The sequence below is a fragment of the Manacus candei genome, unplaced genomic scaffold (genome assembly GCF_025592945.1).
Source record: "Manacus candei isolate 608988 ecotype Guabito, Panama unplaced genomic scaffold, ASM2559294v1 h1tg000041l, whole genome shotgun sequence".
NCBI lineage: Eukaryota > Metazoa > Chordata > Aves > Passeriformes > Pipridae > Manacus > Manacus candei.
In genome coordinates, this window is record NW_026138089.1 from 5,108,167 (window position 1) to 5,131,835 (window position 23,669).

The 23,669-nt window shown below is 38.2% G+C and overlaps 1 protein-coding gene across 7 annotated transcripts in view; it reads left to right on the forward strand.

Moving 5' to 3' along the window:
* SH3KBP1 (SH3 domain containing kinase binding protein 1) overlaps positions 1–23,669 on the forward strand; it is a 214,474-nt gene that overhangs the window by 114,343 nt on the left and 76,462 nt on the right. For 6 of the 7 annotated variants that reach the window (XM_051794875.1, XM_051794874.1, XM_051794877.1 and 3 more), the window contains 2 exons: positions 4,201–4,275; positions 14,849–15,045. In XM_051794875.1, the coding sequence (XP_051650835.1) occupies positions 4,201–4,275; positions 14,849–15,045 (272 nt within the window). The remainder of the gene's footprint in view (positions 1–4,200; positions 4,276–14,848; positions 15,046–23,669) is intronic. The other variant, XM_051794876.1, reaches the window with a different exon arrangement.

Below are 23,669 nucleotides of genomic sequence, written 5' to 3' on the forward strand. Positions count from 1 at the left end.
TACTTGCCAAGGTCTTCCTATTTTCAGCACATATCCATTGCTATGTAGTGTTCTTCTGAGTTCTCTAAACAAGTAAAAGTCAAAGAACTATTAACATCTTTGTAAGCTTATCTCACCTGAAATTTACCAAAGCCTTTATAGTTCATGCTGTCAGTAAGAGGTAGAAAATTATAATACTTCCTTCTTTTTCCTCATTTTTCCAGTTAAGGCAAATGTATTGTCCTTATTTCATGCCAAAGAAATAAGATTCTAAAAAGCATGACTTTTGCATTGATGAAAAATTTTTATATTGTTTTTGTAATGGAGCACCTATTCGTGTGTGAATGGGCACTGGTGACCCAGTCTTGTGGTCAGTCCTGCTAAAGATATTTACATGTAACATTCCTTCAAACTGGAATGAAAATGTTTCTAAGTTAAAAATTTTAATGTGATAGGAAAAAAGGGCATTAAGTGAAGATGCACTTTTCAGTGAGATTGCAAACTCCTTTCTATAACCTGTATATGCTATCATGAATTATGTTCATTATAAATACAGTGAGTCTTGAAGAACTAATTGTGTAGATGTAGTTCCAGCTCTGGAGTCTGTAGTGTTTGGTACTAAATAAATGAACAAAGTAGGTGATACTGTTCAGGAAGGAATACCCCAGTTTTATCTACATGAATGAATGAATGTTCCATTATAAAGTAATATTTACTTTATAATAAGCATCTCTAAAGTGGCCTTTAACAAAACATACATTGGAGTGTGCCAGAGCAGCCACAAAGCGTTAGCTATTGATGTCCATTATGGCACATGCTTTATTCAAACTCAGTTTTGTGTGCTGGTTCCAACTGTCAGTGGAATCCAAAGCTGTGATACTTGTATGGAGAAGATAGCAGTAACACAGATATCGGTTTTGTCTCTTTAAATAACCTGAAGGTAACTACAGTTGAGAGATGGATTTTCGTCTTTCTTGTATTTAATTTAATTCTTTGGAGGTGCTTTATGGGTAAGTAAGATGATGTGTTATTAGGAGCTATTAGATACACCTATAAAACAGAAGAACACTGTAAACCTCCTGAAAGACAGACTGGGACTCTTGGAATTTTGAGATTATTATGGGGATTTTAATGCTTTTTTACTTATTTTTCTTCAAGTAAAACCACAGATTTAATAATTACATTCCCTTAGAAGAATTATGGGAACTATGCATCAACTCAGTTCTTTCTGTATGGTTTATGTAATTGATACAGGTGTTGCTCTCTACCACATGGTGCTTCATGAGGCTCAGTTCAGATACACTGACTATCTGGATTTGAAAATCTCCATAATGAGATTGCAAAAATTTCAGTGAGTTTATGCAACTGACTAGGAATGATAATCTCATTCCGAATATCTGTGCTTATTCTGAAAACATGGTAAAATAAAAAATGAACAAGTAAACCCTGAAAGATTTGAGCATCGGGTTAGTATTACTGTCGAAATGCTCTGGGTAACATCTCAAAAGGGTGTATCTTCATGCCTCTAGATTGTCTCCTTCCTCCATGGATCACAAGACATGACAGCACTTCAAATCTGCAATAACTCCTTTTTGTTTCTCTGGAAACTTTGTTTGAATACATCTGTATCACAGGATTTGAACAGAAATTCTAGATTATGGCACTCAGGTGTGAGAGGCTATACCAACACATTGAACAAGAACCTTGGGCAGTCACTGAGGTTCTGCACAGAAATGTGGAAGAGAAAAAATATATAACTTGGCTTTTTAGGAATAAGGTTAATAAAAACACATTTTTCTCTGCCCTTCTGTTACAATCTACACCAGGCCAAATGGGGAGAATGTTGTTTGATTTTATTGATCTTGTTGTGTTCATGTAAATTTTATGGCAGATCAGAGTAAATGGCTAGAAGAAATTATCTTGGTTTCTTTTCATGCTCTGCCATAGAGTAACCTCAGAAGTTTCTTCAGAGCAAAGATTTCCTATTTTGAAAATGCCTGAGGCTAATTTGGAAGTTCCCAAGTATTTCTGAATCCTGACAGTGGGACTTAACTTTCCCCTTAACTTGGAAGGATTGGGAACCTGTGCCTTCCCTCAGATAGTGAGTGCTCAGCAGATTGGAAAGCAAGACTGTTACAAGATCCAAATATTTGAAGGTTGGCTTGTTTGATTTTAAAGTATTTATCCCAGCTGTAAAGTGACTGCCAAATTTTTTTGTCTTCAAAGGCATGTTTTGTGATGGACATGATCAGGTACTCTTAGAGTAAACAGCAGTTCCTTGTTTTTTAAAGCATGCTCTTAAATTAAAACATTGCTTTTCTTTGACCAACAGTTACAGCATGAACAGAAGTATACATTATAATTTTATTCCTATATTAAATAGATACATGAATGATAAGATTAATTTCTAGATTTCTCAGAGATCTAGTATTAATTTTAAGACTATTTTCAATACCATTTCTTGTCATTGCAGCCTGTCGAGAAGCAACAAAATGACATGTGGTCAAATAAATTCTATTTGAGATAATAACAATTAATTATTAAGGAGGTTATTTTGAAAAGCATTTTGCATGTTCATGACAATGTCACGACAGCATTTAAAGGTGGCCTTTTATATCTTGCTGTCTCTTGTATGTGTTTGTTCAGGTACAGCCAGGCCTCATGGTACATATCAGCTAATTTTAGAACCTGTTAGTGATGGCCACTGAGAAGAGTTAGAACTGATGACAGACTCATCAGCTGATGCTTTAGTCAGACAACCTCCTCTATCCTGAGTTCTTAAAACTTTAGATTTCCATTATTGTCTCTTTGGCTCTCCACAGTGTCATGAAACTTAACATACATTTCTCTAAGCAATGGGTTGATTGTTGTTTGACTGTTTTAATAATATTCTTTTAATGATATCTTGTAAAAACAAAGTGAAAAGATGAATTTGTGGCTTTTTTATTTCATTTGCTTTCATCATGTAAAAATGAAAACCTTTCGTTATTAATTAAACTGCAAGAACAAAACAAAGGAACAGCTTTTTATAATACATAAATGAGTATAGCTTTTTATTTTGTGAAAGTCCAACAGAATGATATAGAGGAGAAAAAAAAATACACATTTTTGGTATCAAAATGGATGTGATTCTATCTTGGGACAATTCCCATATACTGGCTATTTTGCAATAAAATTTTACTGAAGACATTAATTTTCTTGCTGGTAATGTAGGGGAGATTGGCAACAAGCCGGCATTGCTATAATTTTGGGCTTACCTGGGTACCTCGTCTTTAAAAAAAACCCAACACACAAAATATCTCAACTGCTTATTCCTTTACCTTCACTTGAATTTTGTTTTCTAAATATCAGAACATGAGTTATCTCAGTAGCAATGAAAAAAACCCCAAAACTCACCCAATAAGAAATTAATAGTTTTTGTTATAAAAATGTTATCTTAAATATATAAGATGGGAAGTGGGATTTATTTTTTGTTGTTTTGCTGTTTTCTCTTTAAATTTTAGTATTTTATTATTTTTGTTAATGTGTGCCAAGTCAAGCACCTGATTAAGCTGTTGGTGAAAAACTGATTTATTCGGGTTTTAGCGTCCTATCCCTTTCAGTAGGCATTGCTTAAGACCATGTACAAAAACTGTTCTCCCATCTACAAAATATTTCTAATAAGTCATCTTGGAAAGACTCAGTATATCTGATGCTCACAGCATCCTGGTACACTAGAGAAATGTGAGTATTTCATTGCCCTGTTTGGATGTCAGCTGTGCTTGTTCAAGTGCAGTGCATCTGCATCAGGAATGTTGAACCACTGTGAGTACATCATTGCAGTGCAGTAATGATATTTTTTCAGGATTCCCCTGTGCTCTTTGAGGAGACTGCATAAAACAGACAAATAATTTTGTTTGCAAGACTCACAACTTGATGGACAACAGACAAAACCTAAGAAAAATGCATTCTGTTGGACACTGTAAAGAACAGCTTTAGCAAAATCATGAGATTATTTTATCTGACATACATGCAGTAAGAATATTTTAACTTCATGTACAATCAGATACTTTTGTTAATATTCTCGTTGTTTTGCTAATGAGGCTTTAAAAATGTTAGTGACCTGAAAATACAGATTAAAACGTCTTCCTTTCCCTTCTTTTTACCACCATTCGATCTCTTTACCCCCACCCTGCCCCTTCTCTTTTTTTTCCCATCTTTCCTTCTCTTGCCTGCTGTCAGGAAAATCTGCCTTTGAAGGGACAATTCTGTACAGAGTGGTACCGGCAAAGATTGACAGCTACAGACGTTATAACAGTGAGTGTGTTTCAAAATCAACAAGCAATAGCTTTAGTCCTCTGTACTTGTTTGATTTATCTACACTTGTAAAACGTGCCACTGCTACTCACTTATGGCTACTCTACATGCATATATATCTGTCTGTAAGCTAAAGTCAGTTTGCTGCTGATGAATTGCCTTAATGCAATGAGAATGCACCTGTTCCTTCTGTGCATGTGTATGTTCTGTGTCTGTATAATGTGTGTGTGTAAGCCCACAGTAGAGCGTGAATTACATTGGATGTTTGAATCTCAGCTATGGATTGAAATTAAGGACATTTAGTCCCATCCCTTTAGCCCCCTGAAACAAGAAGACTGTTGGTAATAACCACCAATCTTTGAATTAAAAGTTCTTCTGCTCTAAAAATAAAGTTCCCATTGTGATTGCTGAATTCATAAAATATGCTTTGCTTTTCTTAAAGGACATTGTGGGGTTTGGTTTGTTTAGGGTTTTGTTGGGGTTTTTTGTTTGTTTTGTTTTGTTGGGTTTCTTTTTAGTTTTTAATTTACTGCATGCTCTTCATTTGGCATTCTGTCTTTGACAGTTATTACTCACAGCATTTTGGCTGAGACATTTTTCCTGCTAAGGAGAGTAAAATATATTTTCATTTCACATTCAGGCTTTTACCTTCTGCCTTTTAGAAGAAGGGCACATTCTGCTATTAATGTGCTTTTACTGCCCTGTAAATACAGAATAAGAGAGGATGGTTAGATCAGATGCAAGACAGAGGAAGCAAGGAAGACAGAAATCTGTCCTTCCAGCTGCTTCCTCGTTGAAAAATCTAGCAGGAAGAGATCCTACTGAGTCACATTCAGCATGACTAAGTACAAAGTGTTCAGTCCTGTCTTCCAGTGAGCAGGATTTTGTGCTGGCTGTGGCATCTGCTTTTGTCGCAGAGAGCTTTCTCTTGAGAAGATCCAAGCTGTGCTACCCTTCTTTCTCCTTTCTGGCTGGGAGTGTTTGTTCTCCTACCTCTGAGAGCTTATGCACATCCACTGCAAAGGATGAAGCAGCTGTAGTGATATTATTCTATTCTGATATTTGCACTTACACCTTTTTTTCTTTAACAAAACCTGATCTTTTATTTTTTTGAACAAAAATCTCTGTGATTGTATGCAACTCTGATTATTTCCTCATGGATAATTATCTCCCTGTCTACTAGAATTCATTTTGCAGCTCTTCTCAAGCTTCCAACCAAGCTCTTGCCGTGGATGGAGCAGACCATGTGGCTGGTGGTCTTCAGATTTTTTTGCTGTTTCTCACCTTATAGTCTTCATGACTGCTTATGAATCACTCAAATTTCATGCTTTTTGCAGAGTTCTTAGACCATCAGGTTCTCTAATCCACCTATCCGATGAATATAATAAGAATTTATGAAGTAAATCTCCAGTATGCTTGACTTCTGACTTTAGGATCAAGCTTCAAGTCAGATGCATGGTCTGCCTTTGGAGCCTTTAATTTCACAATCTTCCTTTCAAAGTTTTCCAGAAACCTGCTCTCCATGCCCATCACCCCTCCCCTTTTCTTAAGTCATTTAGGGTGAGCATAAGTGGTCAGGAGGAATTCAGTCACCTTTCCAGTTGTGCTAGAGCTCTGCATTTAGTTCTCCTTGTTAATCATGGCAGCCCATGGTTGTGCCATGTCACAGAAAATAAATTTCATCAAATTGATTTTGGAATGCAGGATTGGATAGGTGTCTACAGGAATACTTGATAACCAGCTGCAAGAAGACAGCTTAACCCACGGTAGATTGTCTCACATTACTTGGGGCACACACCTGTCTAAGCTTTGTTTAGATGATAAAAGATATCTTGTTTAATACTACCTTCCTTAGCGTTTGGTTGAGAGTTGCATGTTTTTTCATGCTGCAGAGGTATGTTGCTTTCTCCATAAAACTGCATCTCAGAAGGCCAGATATCCAGATACACTTGTGGCCTGTTTGTTGCTTACTGGGTTGGAATTGGGACTGAGGAGTAGGCAGTACTCAAAATCAGGTCATCAGGAAGTCAATCTGGAAGTTTTAGACAAAACAAGGGTTGGCACTGTTGTTACTATTAGAGATGTTCTCTCCTAAACTAACATAGAAAAGAAGGGTTCCTTATTCTTCCTGCTCTGTCTGTTGACAGCTCACTTCCTGCATACTCATCGTGTTCTTCCTGAGCAGGAAGAACACATCCCGACTGATGATGTGACCAGGTCCTTCCATTTCATATCTGATCTGTGGTCCATACTTTTAGGCAAATATCCATGTGCTTATGTCTCCAGTGAAAACCATTTGGAGGCGTTCAACAGAATTGTTTTCATTTAGGGATGTCTGTTTAAAACAACCCATAGCTGCTCTAATTTCAGCTTTCTGATTTCTCCATAAATTAAGCTCAAGTCAATTCATAACTTCAGATTAGTTATGCTGAAAGGGTGCTTGAATTCACTTGTATCACACTGCATGAAGCGTTGCTCAGCTTTTGAATCAAGCTTAGAGCTTTTACTTTTCAAACACATGCTTAGTGCTAAATACATTTATTTCGAAAGCCATTTCCCAATTGCTCTGTTTAAAAGAAATTTTCATACTTAACAAAGGCCTGTAGTAGCTGTTCAATTAGTGTGGAGCTGCTTCTAGAGATACCTTCACTGGGATATGCAAGATTGTCTGCTGCATAAACACCTGGCCTTGCCTTCATATGCTGACATGGCTTTTTGGTCATTAGGTATGGTAGGCTCTGCTCAGCAACAATTCCAGCTCCTTGGCATTCTGCTTATCAATCTGCTGTCAGAAAATCTTTGCTACTGCATATGCTGGGTGAAGAAAGACACGCAGCAATAAAAAAATTCCTTACTTGTCATTTTGTTGATCACAGCCCTCTTTTCTCTCATCCTACAACTTTCTTGCACCTCCACGAAAAACGCTTATTGGATTTCTAATTTTTTTGGTTTTACTGATTTACTTTCTCTTTCTTGCTTCACTTTCTTTTTCTTCAAAGATGCAATAACTGAGGAACAGTGCAGATAAAATGCTTGATTTGACAAATATTTGCCTCTCTTTCCTTATATGTGGATCCACAATGCTGTCAGTAATAGATATTAGATATAATGGAAGAAGATGAGACAGGATCGTTGAAACAGAAGTATTCGTGAGTAACCTCAATTGTGTTTTGTGTTTTCTTTTGCTCCACCACTTTTTTTTCTTCTTTTTTTTTTTTTACCCTCCCCTTAATCCTTGCGGAATTATGGCTGGTCAGACTTCTGATAAATCAGTATGATTTATGTACTTATGATGTTATAAACCCCATTTAGGAGTGTCTGAATGTGAGGAGAGTTAAATGAGAAACCCAAATGTGGATTTTAACAGTTCTGAAAAGAGGACAGTTACAATTTTGTGTTCCACCTCAGCTTCTTACAACTTGCTTGCAAAGAAGAGCGTATATCAAATACACAGCTACTACAATATCTGAGAACGAACAATGATAAAATTGGGTGAGGGAAATTTTTATGATTAAAAGTAAGCATCCTGTTATCTGGAGAATGAATGTACAGATGGCGAGGGATTGGGGGTGGTGTGTGGAAGCATTATATTGACTGGGGTGAAACACATTAAGTCCTTCTGTTGATTTTGATTCCCATTACCAATTTTTCATGAGTCTCACCAAAGACCGGTGTTTGGTGAGTGGCCAGTAAAGAATCCTATCGCCTGTGGTCACTGTCCTTTCATGTGTAATGACATGTTCCTGTACTTAGTGAGGGTGGTGAAAAAAGTGGTTCCAAAATGAAGACAATGATGGTACAATTGTAGAACTCCTGAATGAGTGGTTGTTCCTATTTGCTCTTACAGTACTCGGGGAGGTGGCTGGGGATGAGGTGAAGCCACCAGCTCCCGTACTGATGGCTCTGTGTTCCTGCTGCAGAAGATGCTTGCGCTGCGTGGCCCTTAATGCATGCTGCTGCGTGGTGCTGGACACCACTCCCCTTTTCCCTGCATGATTACCTGTGCAAGCATAAAAGTCTTGGGGCTGTTACTTATGTGGCAAGAACTGTTGTGCAAAGGAAAATGAACACGCTGAAAGCAAATGACAAAATATTTAGCTGACACAGTTATGTTTTTTCAAGGAATATGACTGAGAATAACAAATAATGACTAATACTGAGATAATCTGCCTCAGCAATTTGTACATGTATAACCACTCCTGGTAAAGAAGCATAAATTTGTTTTTTGAAAGTATGAATTTATTAACCTTTAAACTTTGAAGAATCGACATGTCTTTCTTCTACATTAATGTTTCAAATCCAATTTCATTTCTGTTTTTGATTTTTTAATGACACTGGAATATTGTTGATGATTTTCTTGAGCAAGCTCAAGAAAAATACCTTATAGGCTGTGTGTACTCATTCTGTCTTGGCCAATATGTGGGAAGAAGAACAGTTCCTGTCTCATCTACTGCAATTACCATGTGTAACTTAATCACCTTTGTCATTCAGATCAGTCACCCGAGCATTCCATGCTATCATTCTCTAAATAGAAGGAAAGGACATATTTCCCCTTACCTTCCTTCCCTTCCATAAAAGGCAAAAAACCCAATAGGCTTCGTTTACAAAGTTCTTTGTTCTATTAAACACAGTTGACAGCGTTTCTCTCTGGCTGCCAGACCAAATCAGGAGATCCTTTGCATTGTCTCAGGTGTGTGCCTCTGAACAGCTGACCTTTCCGTCGCTTAACAGAGCAAGCAGGGAAGTGCTTAGAGGGCAGAGCATCATTGGCTTATACTTTGTCAGAGTGGTTGTGCTGGTTTAAAGGTAAACCGGCAGGAGAAATGAACCCAACTCAAAAGAGATTATAAGTCAGGGTTATAATTTAATAAAAGTAATACAATAAATACAATTATATGGACAAACAATTGGTTTTAACCCACAAAACCCAGATGTATAACCCAGCACCCTGGGACACAAACAGAATGGTGTTCTTTGGCCCCCATGCTGAGCCCCACGTGGTCCCCCTGAGTCCAAAGTAAAAGGAAAGGAAAACCTGTTGGTGAGAGCACTGGTCGCAGCCTGGTCGAAGTTCTGGTCCTCCTCTGGATCCGATGAGTAGGCCCAGAAGTTCCAAGACCCCGAGATGATACACACTCAGGTTCGAGTGGGAATGCCCAGTACCTCCCCCAGGGTGGGGAGTTCCACAGTGGGTGATTGTGAGTCATGAGGTATTTTTGGAATCCTTGGTGGCTCATTAGCAGCCATGACTCCTCAGGCTGGGTGTGGAGGTGCTAATGACTCCCTGGAGGAGTGTTATAGAGTTATCACACCGGAGTCATTGGTGTGAGGATGGGAACATGCTCCTATCTCACAGGCTTCTTAACACCCAGATTGTAGCCTGGGGGGTCAGATGTTCTCTGGGCAGCTGCTGCAAATGGTATATTGTTAACAGTTCCTGGGAAATGACATAGAGGGTGTAGAATACACAGTTTAGGTTACGCCCACACAGTGATGGTCCCAGCTGCTCTAACTAGGGCAGTGGTCCATCCTGGTCCATTTGCCCAGGACCACAAATTGTTGGTGGAGAGAACAATCCAGAATAAAGAACAAAAATTAAATTGCCAAATAATAGCTCAAAATAGAAAACTCTGTAAACTTACAATGGATTCCCCTTTTTTTGTCCCTGCCATTTTAAGCTGTTTAGAAACGATTTGTTTCCTGCTTTGAATGGAGTTAATTTTATCACAGCTGTTTATTTTTGTTTTAACAGCTTTAGTTTACACAGCCCTTTATCATCCCTAACTATCTTTCTGATTTAGAATCTTGGTTTGATGCCAGCACAACTCTGAGAGGCCATTGGTGAATTAAGTCTGATATTGTGGTCTCTTTTTAATCCCTCTTTGAGGTAATCTGTTTTGGTACATTTCAGAATGTTGCTCTCAAAAGACCTGCAACTGCTATAAGCAGGAGTGTGGTGTGTTTGAAATGTCTGGAGAAAATGAATCTCTCTTATATACCCATAGAGGAGAAAATGTGTGTAAAGTGCGAAATTCCTCCAGACAGTGTTGAGAGAATTTAATTTTCATGAATACTAAATTAGCTTGCATTTGTAAGGAGCATGAATCAACAAAGAATCGGAGCTCTGAGCATTTTTAAATAGCTGTATGTCAGTAGTCCCTTATCTTAGCCCAGCCAAAAGCTGGGAACAGTTGGGCCCTGGGAATTTTAACTTCTTGCTGGTGATGCTGCCCTTGTTCAGAACTTGCTAGAAAAGTGCACCCAATACTTAGATTTGAGCTCTACCTTGTGGTGCTATAGATGATTCAGCATCAGTAAATCTAGGTGAAAGAACAGTGTTTTTGCTTACAGAGATAGAAAAGGGGAGTGATATCCCCAAAAGACTTATGTTCTGAGAAATATTAAAGATCTGAAAAAATTTCCTGCTATTAAGCCTGATGTGATAGTAGGCACATTAGTGAGCACCTTATCGATGTCAGCTCTCCAAATGCTGACAGAGAGGTGACAGATTCTAGAGAAGTTCCTGTTAAAAAAAAAAAAGGTAACAAAAAATAGTGAGAGGCCTGGCAACTGTAGCTTTTATCCTATACTGGCTGTATTTGAAGTATTTAATAACTGGGCTTTAAAGAGAAGCAAGCTCAAGTTTTCTGAGGGTAGCAGTTTGCTGAGCTGCTGGCTTACCTTGGTGCTCAAGTCCATCACTGTGGTAGACCACAGCTGTTTCAGGCTGTGTAGCTGTGCTGTTCAGCACACTGTGACAGCTGAAATGGTCTCAGCTATTAATGTTCATTTGGCAACCTGACTTCCCTGCTAGCTGTAGCTCTTCATGAAGAAAATTTCATCTTTAAAATTCATAATGACAGTCTGTCACTCAGGTTCCTGCTTAGATCCCAGCTCTATCCATGGGCTACATTTGTCTTTTGGAGAAACTGTCCATCTAGATATATTCTCCTACTAAGCTGTTTGCAGTAGTGTCATAGAAGTCCATGAAAAGCTAAACAAAATACGTGTGATTGGAAGAGTGACATTCTTCTGTTCTTAAGAGGAGAGATCACCTGAGCCATCAGTCATCCCTTCCTTCCATAGGTAGGGCTGGGGAGGCCAGTGCAGCTGCACTTGGCAGGATTGAACTCAGAGTATTGATGACACATACATGCTGAGATCTCTCTCTCTCCCCGCCCTCTCTCTTTTATTCTCCCTTTCTCTCTCTTTTTCTTTATATATATCAGGGAACAACCCAATGAAAAAGAATATATGAGGAGACAATTTTTCAGGCAAGGGTGGACATAGTGTTACAAATCCTTACCTGAAAGTTCTTTATCTGTACAAATCAGAGTTGTATATCTCATGCTCCTCGGGAGGAAGGTAAGAGAGTCTCCTTAGCATGTCTTTAATAGTAAGAGCATGTTAGGCTATTTTCTGCAGGACTGTTTTGTACTTAAACACTGCATTATTCTTTGTTAATGTAATTGCAGATCTTTATCTGATTTGTTCTCAGTTTCCACTGCATATAGTTCTCCTCTTCTTTCACCTTTGTCTCTAGACCTCAGCCGTGTTGGGATAACAGCGAGAGCAGACTAGTTCTTGTAAAAACCAGGGCTTTTATTCTTACTGATTTATTTGTTTAATTACAGAGTCAGTTTCTGTCAGTCAAAAAATAATAAATCAGGTCATTTTCTCAGTTGATCAGGAAGAACTCTTTTAACTCTGAAGGAGCTTTGTGTCTGACCACTCAAATGCAGTTTAGTTGGGACAGGCCTTGCTTCAATCCGTTCTGTCCCCATTAAAAAAAAAAAAAGAAACAAAAAAAGAAGAAAAAGAAATGCTGTGTTGCTTTCATTAGGAGGACTGTATACTGAGACAGAGCTCTGTGGCAGCATAGAGAATGAAATGGCTCTTGGATTGTCATCAAGCACAGATGGGTGATGCTTGGGAAATCTGTTTTAAGCCTAAGGTGAGGCTTCTGATACAAGGGTGTGATGTCTCATCACAGAAGAATGGTCATAAAAGCTGAAGATGCCATAATGAAGAACAAGTGATGGCCCAGAAAGAAATAAAAGCTTTATTCTTATTAGAGCCCCTTGAGGTTTTTGATCTTTCTTTCATGCAGACTTCAAAGATCTGGAAGTCCATGTGAGACCTGTTGAGTAATTCTCATAACTACTTCCATATTTTAATTCCATCCACTGACCAAGTTCCAAATCCTCTTCTCCCACAATTAGGGATGCAAAAAACCTGTTATAATTACCTGTTTTAAAGATAGCTTTTATGTTCATTTCAGCAGTGGCTAAGAGCAGTCATGGATTCTGTCAGTTACTTGTGGAGGGAGGTCTTTGCACTTCTCCTTCCCTCTATCACAGAGTAGTTAAAGGAGATTTTGGGAAGGATGGCAGAAGGAACCTTTGCTGGAGCGTAATTTTGCTATCCCATATCAAGATTTTTTGTTCAGCAAAAAGATGATGATCACTGCAATTTGAGTTTTTTGAGCTGTGGATGTTTTATACTCAGAAAAAATTATTTGGAACTCAGTATAGTCAGTTGCTGACCATTCCCTTTGCATTTAAAAGTGGTAAATAAAGTTAGTTCTGGCCTCTCTCTCAGCCAGGGCCCTAGTCACTGATACTTTGCAAAGCTGGGGAGGGTCCAGCTAGTAGAATGTACAACTTCTACCTAAGTCACAGCAAGGTGAGGGAATAAGAAAAGGGCAGTGACTTTGCCATATTGCCCAAAGAGATTTATACTTCTCCAGCTTAATTAACCCTTGCATCTCTGAGTGCTTTTGCTGGAAACATTGTAGAACTACTCTGCTTGGATGACCACTCCTCTTCTGCCAACCACAGCACAGAGCAGGATCTCAGTGAATGCTTGAATTCCCTGGTTACTGCTTTCCTGAGGTCTGGAGTAGAAGTAGTGCACAGAATTTGCAGGCATACAACCATTCTAACTACCATAATAAACGAGTGACACCACATTTAAAGTTTTCCCCGATCCCCTTCTTCAAAAAAATAAAGATCCAAGTAAAGATATCAAGACTTTTGCATATTTAAGAAAATAATTGTAATAGAATTATTTAATATTCATTTAAATTCCAATCCTGCACAGCTTATGGAACAAATAACTTGTTCACTGCTATCTAAATTGAATGTCTGAAGAAATAGAAGTGTTACTGATGTTCAACAGGTAGATGGCAGCCACTTAGGAGGCCAGAGGGCCAAAACATTTTGCTTAGTCTTTAGTCCTTCTGTTTCTTTCTAATTGAGAACTTTCTCTGATTCTGCCTTTATGCTCCTTTCATGTTTTGGATACAAAAAATCTCAGGGCGGCATGTGATGACTTTTCTGCTTTTAGCTAAAAGTCTTGATTCCTGATTTCATTTTCTAGCAGCACGCTGGTGTTGAAACCCATTTAACAGATGAGCCTCTTGTGTCTTGGATCATGAAGTTGTACCTGTAGGCCTTAGGACTTGCACCGGGTTCTGTAGTTCATCTGTACTGGCAGCCTTTTATGATGAAAATCTATTGTGATCTCTTTGTGGACCTTGATATAAAAATAATTAAGAAGATAAGCTTGAAATTCTTCTTTCTTTGCCTTGTAAGATCCACACCTGTGACACCGTGAATGGTTTTGAGGGGAATGTGAGGATTTGAGTTTCTTATTATTAGGTAGAATTAGTGCTGTAGTAGCAGCAATTTCTGTGGTTTTCCTGGAAACATAGTTAAGTCAATCTGTAGTGTAGGGAGGCAGATTTAAATGGTCTAGGGGAGGAAACTTCAGTGGGTCACTTTGGCTGCCAGTGGCTGTTTGGCCTGATGCTGCACTTGTCTGTAAAGCAGCTGAGACATCACCTTATTGCATCTGTGGCCCCTGCTATACAAGCAGCAGATATTTTCAGATAAGTGCAGATAAATTTTCCTGTTCACTGGGAGAAGTAATGCAAATCAGAATGTCAGTTTTGATTTGTCATATTCCTAGAGGATAGTGTGCATGGGTGCTTTTCTTATGAGGCTGTTTATGCTGCAGATAGCTTTAATTTTCAGCAGGGAAAGTATTATGCAGCTTATTTGATTGCAAATTTGTTTGAACAGCTTTCAGCTTTATATTTCCCAGTTAGGTAATGTAGCTTTAGATACTAATTGCATAATTGGCTTGAGTCACACAGATTTAAGGTACAATGCGCCTGGTCTGACTGTTTGTTAGCTTTAAGTGGCTTTATACAATAAGTGCCCTACAACTGAATTTAACTCTTTTGTTGAGTTCTCTTCCAAATAATTTTTGTCTGAAGAAGGATTTTCGTGGTACTCAAGGAATGACCATCCCTGTTCCTGAAGTTCTGATGCTGGAGTATGCATGTTTTGTGGATTGGTGTAATTTCTAGCTGGTACACCAATATGATAAAATAAAGTGATTTTTAAAACTCAAAAGTGAGTGCATGGCACAGAGAGCATCCTCTCTACATGTTTCTTGTCGTTTCACTTTCCTCTAGAGGATAGTGGGAGGGATCATTTTCCAGTCACAATTTGATAACAGTGAGCTTCATACTTAAGATTCGTTCTTTCATCCCTCCATTTCACAGGCCTGAAAGATGCTACAGGCTCTGAGAGTGATGGTGGTGACTCTTGCAGTACAAAATCGGAAGGAGCCAACGGAGGCACGACAATCCAACCCAAGAAGGTCAAAGGTGTTGGCTTTGGAGATATCTTCAAAGACAAACCCATAAAGCTACGACCAAGGTCAATAGAAGTTGAAAATGACTTTCTCCCAGTAGATAAGGTACGTGGCATTTCTTAATTCTCTCTTGGTGTTGGTTTAAAGAAGTTTTCATGTGAAAGTTCTAAATTCTGTCACTGGCCAAAACTTGAAGCTTTATGGTCATTATTTCCTAATCTTTCTGTAGAGAAGATTCTACCTTTTTTTTCCTTTTGCTTCACAACAGAAAGTGAATTCCAGTTAGGTTAGCTGCCTGCTAAAATGAAAAATAAAATAACAAATTAATCAATCTAAGTTATGTTCTTTAGGGAAACAAACAAAAAAGTGCATGGTTTCCTAATGAATTAACAACTAAAGAAAAATCCATGAAATTCTTCCTTTAAGTGAACAGTTAGATTTGAATAGAGTTACTAATATGCTGAGAAGTGTTAGGAGGCTTCCACAGTCTCGAGTTTGCTATGGGCATAGTTTCATGATGCATTTTATTTGCCTCCATGGTGATTTTAAGAAGCTCCTAGGCAGCTGCTCTTGGTCCCTGATGTGGCAACTTCTCACTTCTGAGTCGTGCTTGCCCAGTTGTCTATAGAACCAGGCACTACAGGAATTAGATTTTTTGGCCTGCAAGCTTTGGGGTTTTTTTCAGCCTAGATCGTTTCAGTGATCTGATTTATAGCTCAGCACCTACCCCGGTATACACCCTGAGTTACAGGAGAAGGGAAGGGCCTGCAGGGCCGTGGTGGAAACTGTTAAGTTAATTATGCTGAGGGAGATTTGGTTAATATTTTGCAGGAGACCATTTTTCAGTCTCTGTAAGGAGGGTAGTAAAGAGCTGGGATAATAATCTAAATAAAGGGAAAACCTAGACTGTGTTACTCCTTGACCACTGTTGACTTTTTCAAAACTTCCATAGTACCCTGCTTGCCTTCTCTTTCTAGGTGCAAACTTCTGGTTTTGGCTTTGTTCGTGTGCAGGGAACAGCTGAGCTGTATTCCAATGGCACCTCATCAAAGAAGTCCCCCTGAAATATAAGATAAGGACAGGTCAGGCCTGGTGGTGTTCACTGAGTAGTAGCTAATGAACCTTCCTCCTGCCAGGTTCAGGGAATGGGGTAGAGAGCAGCGAAGTCAGCTTTTCATGGAGCCACGAGAGTGTCTCTCTGCAGCATGTTTATTTGTGACCCTGACAACATCACAGTGTTTAAGGTGCACTTGGGCTTTATGAAAACTTGCAAGTGAACTGAAAAAGGATTTTTACTAGAACATGAACTTAATAAAAAGGTTCTTCTTGTTATTTTTTAACCCATTTTGGAGGGCATTTGGTTTTGTAATTTGATGGCTGCTTGTGATATTTTAGTTACGACAACAAGTATTTCCTTACAAGTCCTGTGTAAGCAGAATTACTTTGTATATAGGAAGCAGCTGATAGCAGGCAGACTTAAATTCATGCATGGCTGTACTTAAGCCTGTGTTTTTTCCCTGGGACATTAAAAAGTCTTGTAGCTTCAGCAAATATGTATTTTAGTAATGCAGTTCTACAAAAGGTGAGGTGTTTTAAATTATTAATTTTCTGCATGTAGGTATGTAAACAAAATATGCAGTGCAGGAAGAAACTCACCTAAAATAAACATACGATTACAGTTTACATTATAATAGTATTTATAATGGTGTGTAACATAGACATGCACTTGTAAGGCACTGACCATAATTCAAGTGTTGCACAAAATTCAGTTCTTCTAAGTCTGATATAGGGAGATTAGAATTTACAAATGATAACGCCCTGTTAATGTCACATGAAGGATTTCTTTTGTTGCAGTTTACTATAATTGTAGTTATCTCTACACTAGTGATTTTAAGTGGGAACTGACTAAAATAAATTCCATATCCCTTGAACTCTGGAGTCCTTTGTTTTAATATGTTCACAAAGTGCTTGTGAAGTCGCTTTCATTTCTTGAAGGCAAGTCTTACTCCACTTTATAATAATGAGAAGTCTTACCTTTGTTTTTCACAAACAACAAATAGGTTTGTTACCCAGCAGAAAAGTGAATATGGCATTTTCAGGAAACAGAAAAAAAATTTCATCCTGCCCACAGAACTTCCTTCCTATGTCTTCAGATTTCTCCTAAAGTTGGCATGGTTAGCAGAAAATAATGGCTTCATTTTGTGAATACAATCCATTATTTGTGTTTTAAATGTGTAGGTAACTAAAACCAACACTTCTTTGCTGTTGTTACTTTCGTCCTGTCTTAGGTTTAGATTCACCTTTGAGAGGTGCCATTCAGAGTCTTTAGCACTGTGGTCTTTGCCTACTAACAGCACCAAAACATGAATCAGTGACACAACATTCTGTTACCACTGCAGACCATTAACCTCCCCAAATACTTGTCTCCTGACCGCAAGAAATTTCTCCCTCGTCATTGCCCTGTGCTTTGCCATTTGATGCTGTCTGTGGGGGAATCCTGCATTAAATTTGCCATTCCATGCAAGGTCATATTTAGGTTGAGAGCTCTGCATACTAGTTCAAAAGTGTTGCAAAGATCCTGCAGAGTGCCAAATCGATACATATTTTTCTCTAGCAATGTAGTTTTTAAAGAGATCTTTGCCCTGGTATGTGTCTTGCTCCTTTACAAGTAGCCTCAGTTTTTCAATAATTTGTAATCTTTTGAAGAAGTAGAAACAATGCTTTTCTCAATTCCTTTTTTTAAAGTGCTTTCTGAAGTTTGGAGACCCTAAAACTTTCTATTGCTTCCTCTTGATACAGTTATTGATGAAATATTACTGTAATGATACTGCTACATTTTTGATTTAAAATTTCCTAACAATTGCTTTTTAAATAGCATCAGTAAATTACTGTGAGGATTTTATAATGTGGAATTTTTTATAACATGATAATTCCTATGGAAAATGTCAGTCCCATTTACAGAAGAATCAACAGGGTCTTATTTTGTTGGTGTTATCACTTCGTATTCTAATATGTTTTCGATTTTATGAATCACAAATTTAGATCATATTTCACACAGACTTAACAGGATGCTAAGAAGGCTTTTACACAAATATTGGCAGGAATATGAGGGCAGAAAGGTTTGCTGCCAGTAGAACAGAAGCAGATGCCACTAGGCTCTCCAGTAAGTCATCGGGCAGTTTGATGTAGTTCAAGTGTTTGCCCAGTGGTAACAATGTAGGATATAGTGGCCCTTGTCTTTTAAGGTGATCAATAGACTCTCAATAAAAGGCAAAACTGAGGAATTGCATGAAACCTCATTGGTTTTATTGGTGTGCAGAATTAATTGCTTAGCTGTTCTTTGTTCTAAAAATCACAGAAGCAGATTATCCTAGGGAAATTAGTGATGCATTTGTGGGAGTTTAATTTGAGCAGTGCCATCAGACCTCTGCTATTTTAGAAAAAGAGAAGAATCAAATACTTATGCTCTGTAGTCCATTTTATTGAGTGTTTGTGCTGATGAGTTGATTGCTGGCCATGTATAACTAGAATCAGATTCCTGAGGCATGGCTCTGTCAGATTTCCACTAATGATAGATGTAAGTGAACTGTTTTACAATGCTGTGTGTGATTGAAGACATAGCTTGCCTACAGATGAATTTTTAGAAGAAATACAATATGCATATAGATATGTTGTGTCTCCTGGGAAAATTCAGTGTAACACTCTTAAAGTAGTACAAGGTTTATGGTCAAATAGAAATGCCTGTTTCACGTGTTTTCCTTCTGCTTGTGCAGCTTCAAGACATTTAAACAAGTGCTTATGCTTATTTATTTTTTTCCTTTTTGATTTCTTAGTAGCTTATCTAAAGCGTCTGGTTCTGGGTTGGACTTCCTTGCAATATGATCTGTATGGGCTTCCATTGTTCTAACGAGCTATCACATTTTCCTCTCCTGTATCTAAGAATAAACCTCTACAAGTACAGGAAGATTAATTCAACCAATACATTCCATAGTGTGAATTAACTGTATTGGATTGGGTTGTGAGTTGAGGCTTCAGTCTGGAAATGCTAAAGGTCACAATAGGTGAATATAGAATAAAAAGTCTTAAAGAGCTATTTTTATCTTTCTGAAAACTGCCCTTACTTCAGAAGAGACTGTTGAAAGTCTTTTTTGCATTTTCCATTTGAGATGTGTTTGTAATGTTTTTCAGTCAAGACTTCCATAGTTGGCTAGCAGAGGTGAATTTGGGCAGAGCTAAATTTCACGAACAGCCTTTGATGAGGTCACAGTACTGTTTGCCAAAACCTAGTGTAAATTATATACTTAGCTATCAAACTGGGGAATATTGCAGCCACTGTAATGATTTAATATAAAGGGGAGGCAGTTATGCCTTTAGATTCAGCAGCTTGTAAGATCTAGTTAACTGGTGTTTAGGGATCCTCACTGCAAAACACTGAATTTATACAGAAATTTTTTTTTTGTGTATATTCAGTATGTTTGGAAGAGGAGAAATGGAGAAGAAATAATGGAAGTAGACACAAGGGCTATAAGGGCTAGAAGCTCCTGTCAATTATTAAGTCTACCTGTCCTTTGTAATAAGATAGAAATTTGTAAACTCTTGAGACTGAGTGCCTGCAAGGTCTGAGTTTCTATTTTTAGCTGGCGAGCTGGGGACCCAGGAACTGCAGTGAACGCATTGCACTGACAGTCTGTCTTTGCCACACCTGTTCTGTCGGTTCCTGCCTGGCTCCTTTTAGAAAACATTTTTACCTCTTAATTTTCAGTGGTTTAAAGAGAATTCTTTTAGAGATGCAAGCTGGAGGCTCCTCCTGGTGTTTCTAAACTGGCTGACGATGTGCCTGAGCTCTGCCAGCCCTGACCAGCAGCACCCATGGTGTGTGGCCAGCCCTGGTTCTGTGTGCACTTGCCTCTCACTGCTACCTCCTTTGCCTCTCCGATGCCTTTGGAGGTGCTTGCTCCCCTTGCAGAAATGTTGAAGCCAGTTTTCAATATCCTGAGATAACGAAAAAATGTATTGCAAGCAAAGCCACCTGGTACTGACTATGAATGCTATTAAAGACACCTGCTGAGGCAGAGCATGTGATGGGAGCACTGAGTGTGTGTAGTGCTTTGCACTTGAAAGCACAGGTTTCTGGCATTCCTTTATTCTGACATTCAGGCATCAGCGATGGCAGCAGCAGTCGTGCCAAGCATCAGCAGTTTGTCAAATTCTGTGTAGGAACAGAGGAAACACTCATCTCTTCAAGCAACATTCATGTTTTGCTTTAAAGTTTCTGTAGGCTATGGTCTGGCATCCCTGTCCTAGCCATTTATTCTAGTGCCACCTTGTGAGGAAACCTACAGGGGAAAAAGGACCCTGACCCCTTCTGCAGTTGTCCTGAGAGCAAAGCTGCCTGCAGTGGGGTGTCACTCCTTTGCTGGTGTCACTTTCCATTCCTTGAATTCAGTGTGGAAACAGATTCATGTGTTTCTTTCATTATGTGAAAAAATAGCACAGGCTTGCAAATGGTGGCTGGTGTTCCTGAGGCAGTGGAACTTTATAAATAAACACCTTAGAAGATTTACTACCCTATTTTGGAGGAATAAGAAAGAAGGGTAGGGGAAATAAGGTGAAATGAGGGACAGTCAAAAAGCAGCTTGCCCCGTTGTGGGGAGGCTAACTCAAAGCAGGACCTGGCACCAACGGAACAGAATAGAAAATGCAAAATGAAGTTTAAGGAGAGGAATAAATTTGATAACCTTGGCTGTCAGTGACTCTCTGCTGAGTCACTGAAGTGTGCAATGTGAGTGAAGAGCGACTCCTGATCTCCTATATACTTCCTGCCCTTCCCTGCTATCCCATAAGATATCTGTGCTTTTATGTTCTGTCAATTTGGCTTCTGAAATATTCAAGCTGCCTGAACAGAGTTGTCCAAGTATTGCTGACATGGCTCAGCTTACACATCAGTCTGCACTAGCAGATTTTGGCGGAGGAGGTTACCCACACACTGGTTTATGCTGCTTGTGATGTTTTATTAGGCTTGCTTTTAAGGTAGTTATTGGAGTCTAAATAAATTCAAGTTAGTTGTTGTCTATGCCACAAGACTTTATAGTATGGATGTATATGTGTATAGTTGGACTTTTTCAGAAAAGATTTGTCGATATGAAAGAAGCACATTGAGCATATGCATGAAAATATTTTCAGCTTATGTTCTTGACTTGAACTACTTGAAGAACATCTTAAAATAGAAGCAGAGTAGTGTAAGAAGTACTGATAGTACTAGAAGTTATTCATAAAAGCAACGTGGAAAATCTGGTCTGTTCTCCTGGGGCACAGCACTGGGCTTCTGCCAGAATGAGTTCTTCTGGAGGAGTTCTCTCTGGGAGGGAATGCTCCTGTTATTTCGGTCATGGGTTTGATTAGGAAATCTTATGATGCTCCAGTCAGAAAAACAGGATGTGTAGGTTTAAGCTAATGCAATTTTATTTCATAATAGGATGACAATAAAAGTATGTACGTTGTAAGTTGCTCTGGATCCAGCTGGTGATCATTAGCTTGTTAGTCACTGTAAATCTCTGAATTTCAGTTGACTCTGTAGCATTACCAGGCCTTTTACCCCAAGAGACATTTTAAAAGAGGTATCATTAAAAAAACCAAAATACTGTGCTTAAATAGCTTAGAATAAAGCCGATTTCCTGAGTTCCAGAGATACTTGATGGAGACATAAACTGAATTTCTAGGAAAGTTTGTCTCATGTTTCAACTTCAGTACACAGAAAATGCTTCAGTAATAACAGTACTGACATGCAAGCTAGCTTTTTTTGCTGTCTGATGAGCTTTAAGAGAACTGAATCAATATGTATAGGATGCCTAATAATAGCAATGAATTCTACCTAAATAAAAGTAATTTATATAAACTGATATAAAAAGATTTGAATTAGTGTAATCAAGACTTTAGGAATAAACAGTTTTATAAACCGTGTCATAGTAAAATGAATTTTTCTTTCTTGCCTCACTTGGATTTTGTTAGATAGTATAAGTGATTTTTAATTGCTACATCTGAGTTGTTAAGTTCTATAACTTTGACAAGATTATAAAAAAAACTAATGAAATAACTTCTGATATTCTTAGCATACGTGAACTTAAAAATTAAATAAGAAATAGAATTACGTGAAAAGAAAAGAATAACCCACCTGACTTTGAAAATTACATTAATAAAAAGGCTGATGAATGTAAACCAAAGGGAATATAACCTGTAAAGTGAAATCTATACACTCTTCTTTTGTTGTCTATTTAGCTTTATTAGCTTGTGGATTTTTTCTGAAATGTTTTCTTTCTTTATATTTTCCCTAGTTGAGGATTATTTTTTAAAAGTCGTGCTTGGTTCCATGGTCTAGTAACCACGGCGGTAGTGGACCAAGGGTTGGACTTGATGATCTCAGAGGTCCCTTCCAACCCAGCTGATTCTATGATTCTATGATTGCATTACTTACACTTTTATATACTCATAAACTGTATAAAGTATAAACGTGTTACAGATTATTCTGTTCTTTTAAAGCCAGTGCCAGTAACTTTGTGTTTTCTGGAAATTAAATTTATGATATATTGTAATATAACTTTAAAATAATTTGTCATTGGAAAATAGAAATCAGGAAGAAGATTGCAGCCTCAGTAGGACTTCAGACTTTGCTCTAAATTACTCCTGAAGGTGTCCTGCAGCATGGTGCGGGCACAGGGAGCATTGTTGCAAGAGATGTTGCCTTTCCTGTGAGCCACAATCTTTTGCTAATTTCCATTCTTTAAAATAGCCTGATATTTTTTTTGAATATTTGTACTTGCAGTGATAGTCCTACTCAGACCAGTTTCCATTTGCTTGCAGTATAAAACCAAAGGGGATCTCCGAGATCATCTAATCCAAACCTCTCAACTGGACTAGGACCAAGTATATCTAAGTAATCCCCAAGGGATTGCTGGTTCTTAAGAAAGCATCCCATAAAGACAATTGCGTATCCTCATACTTACTGTTTTAGCAGCCCATATACTGTAATAGCCTTACTCTGCAAAATAACTTTTTTATTGGGGTGTTTTTTGTTGTTGGGGTTTTTTTCCTTTGGGTGGTTGGTGGTGGTGGGGGGGTTTTTTGTTGGGTTTGCTTTGTTTTGTTTTGTTTTTTATCTTTTGTAGGAACCATTTTGAAAAATTTAATCTCCTCCCCTTTACAATCTGCATACTGTCTAAGTCTGTCACATCTTTCCTTATGCAGTTTCTTAAAACTAGAGAGAAGCAATTTTTTTTGCTTTCACCTTTTTAATGTGTAAATTCAGAGGCTTTTCTCATGTCCCATAATTGTGTTGGCACTCCCGTTAAGAATGGCTCTGTAGAGAGTGGGCTGTGTGTCTATAGGGAATGCACTAAGTATGCCTAAATATGTCCATAGTAGATGTATTTGTGTGTAAATACTTGCTCAATAGGCAAAAGTCAAATGGGAGTGAGAGTGTATAGTACCTTGTGGCTTGCTTAAGTATAAATCTTTAATTTCTTCCAAATCATCTGTGTCTTTCCCTCCCCTGCCCTTATTCAGTCATTTTAAAGTTGAATATTTATAGGGAGGCAGTATTAAGAATTTATAAGATTTTAATGGCACAGAGCATCATCTTAGTGATATTTCAGTTTCTTGATCATCTTTCTTTAAAAAAAAAAGGCTGAAACAAAGACATAAATAATATGAAATTTCAACCTTCCCCCCCGAGA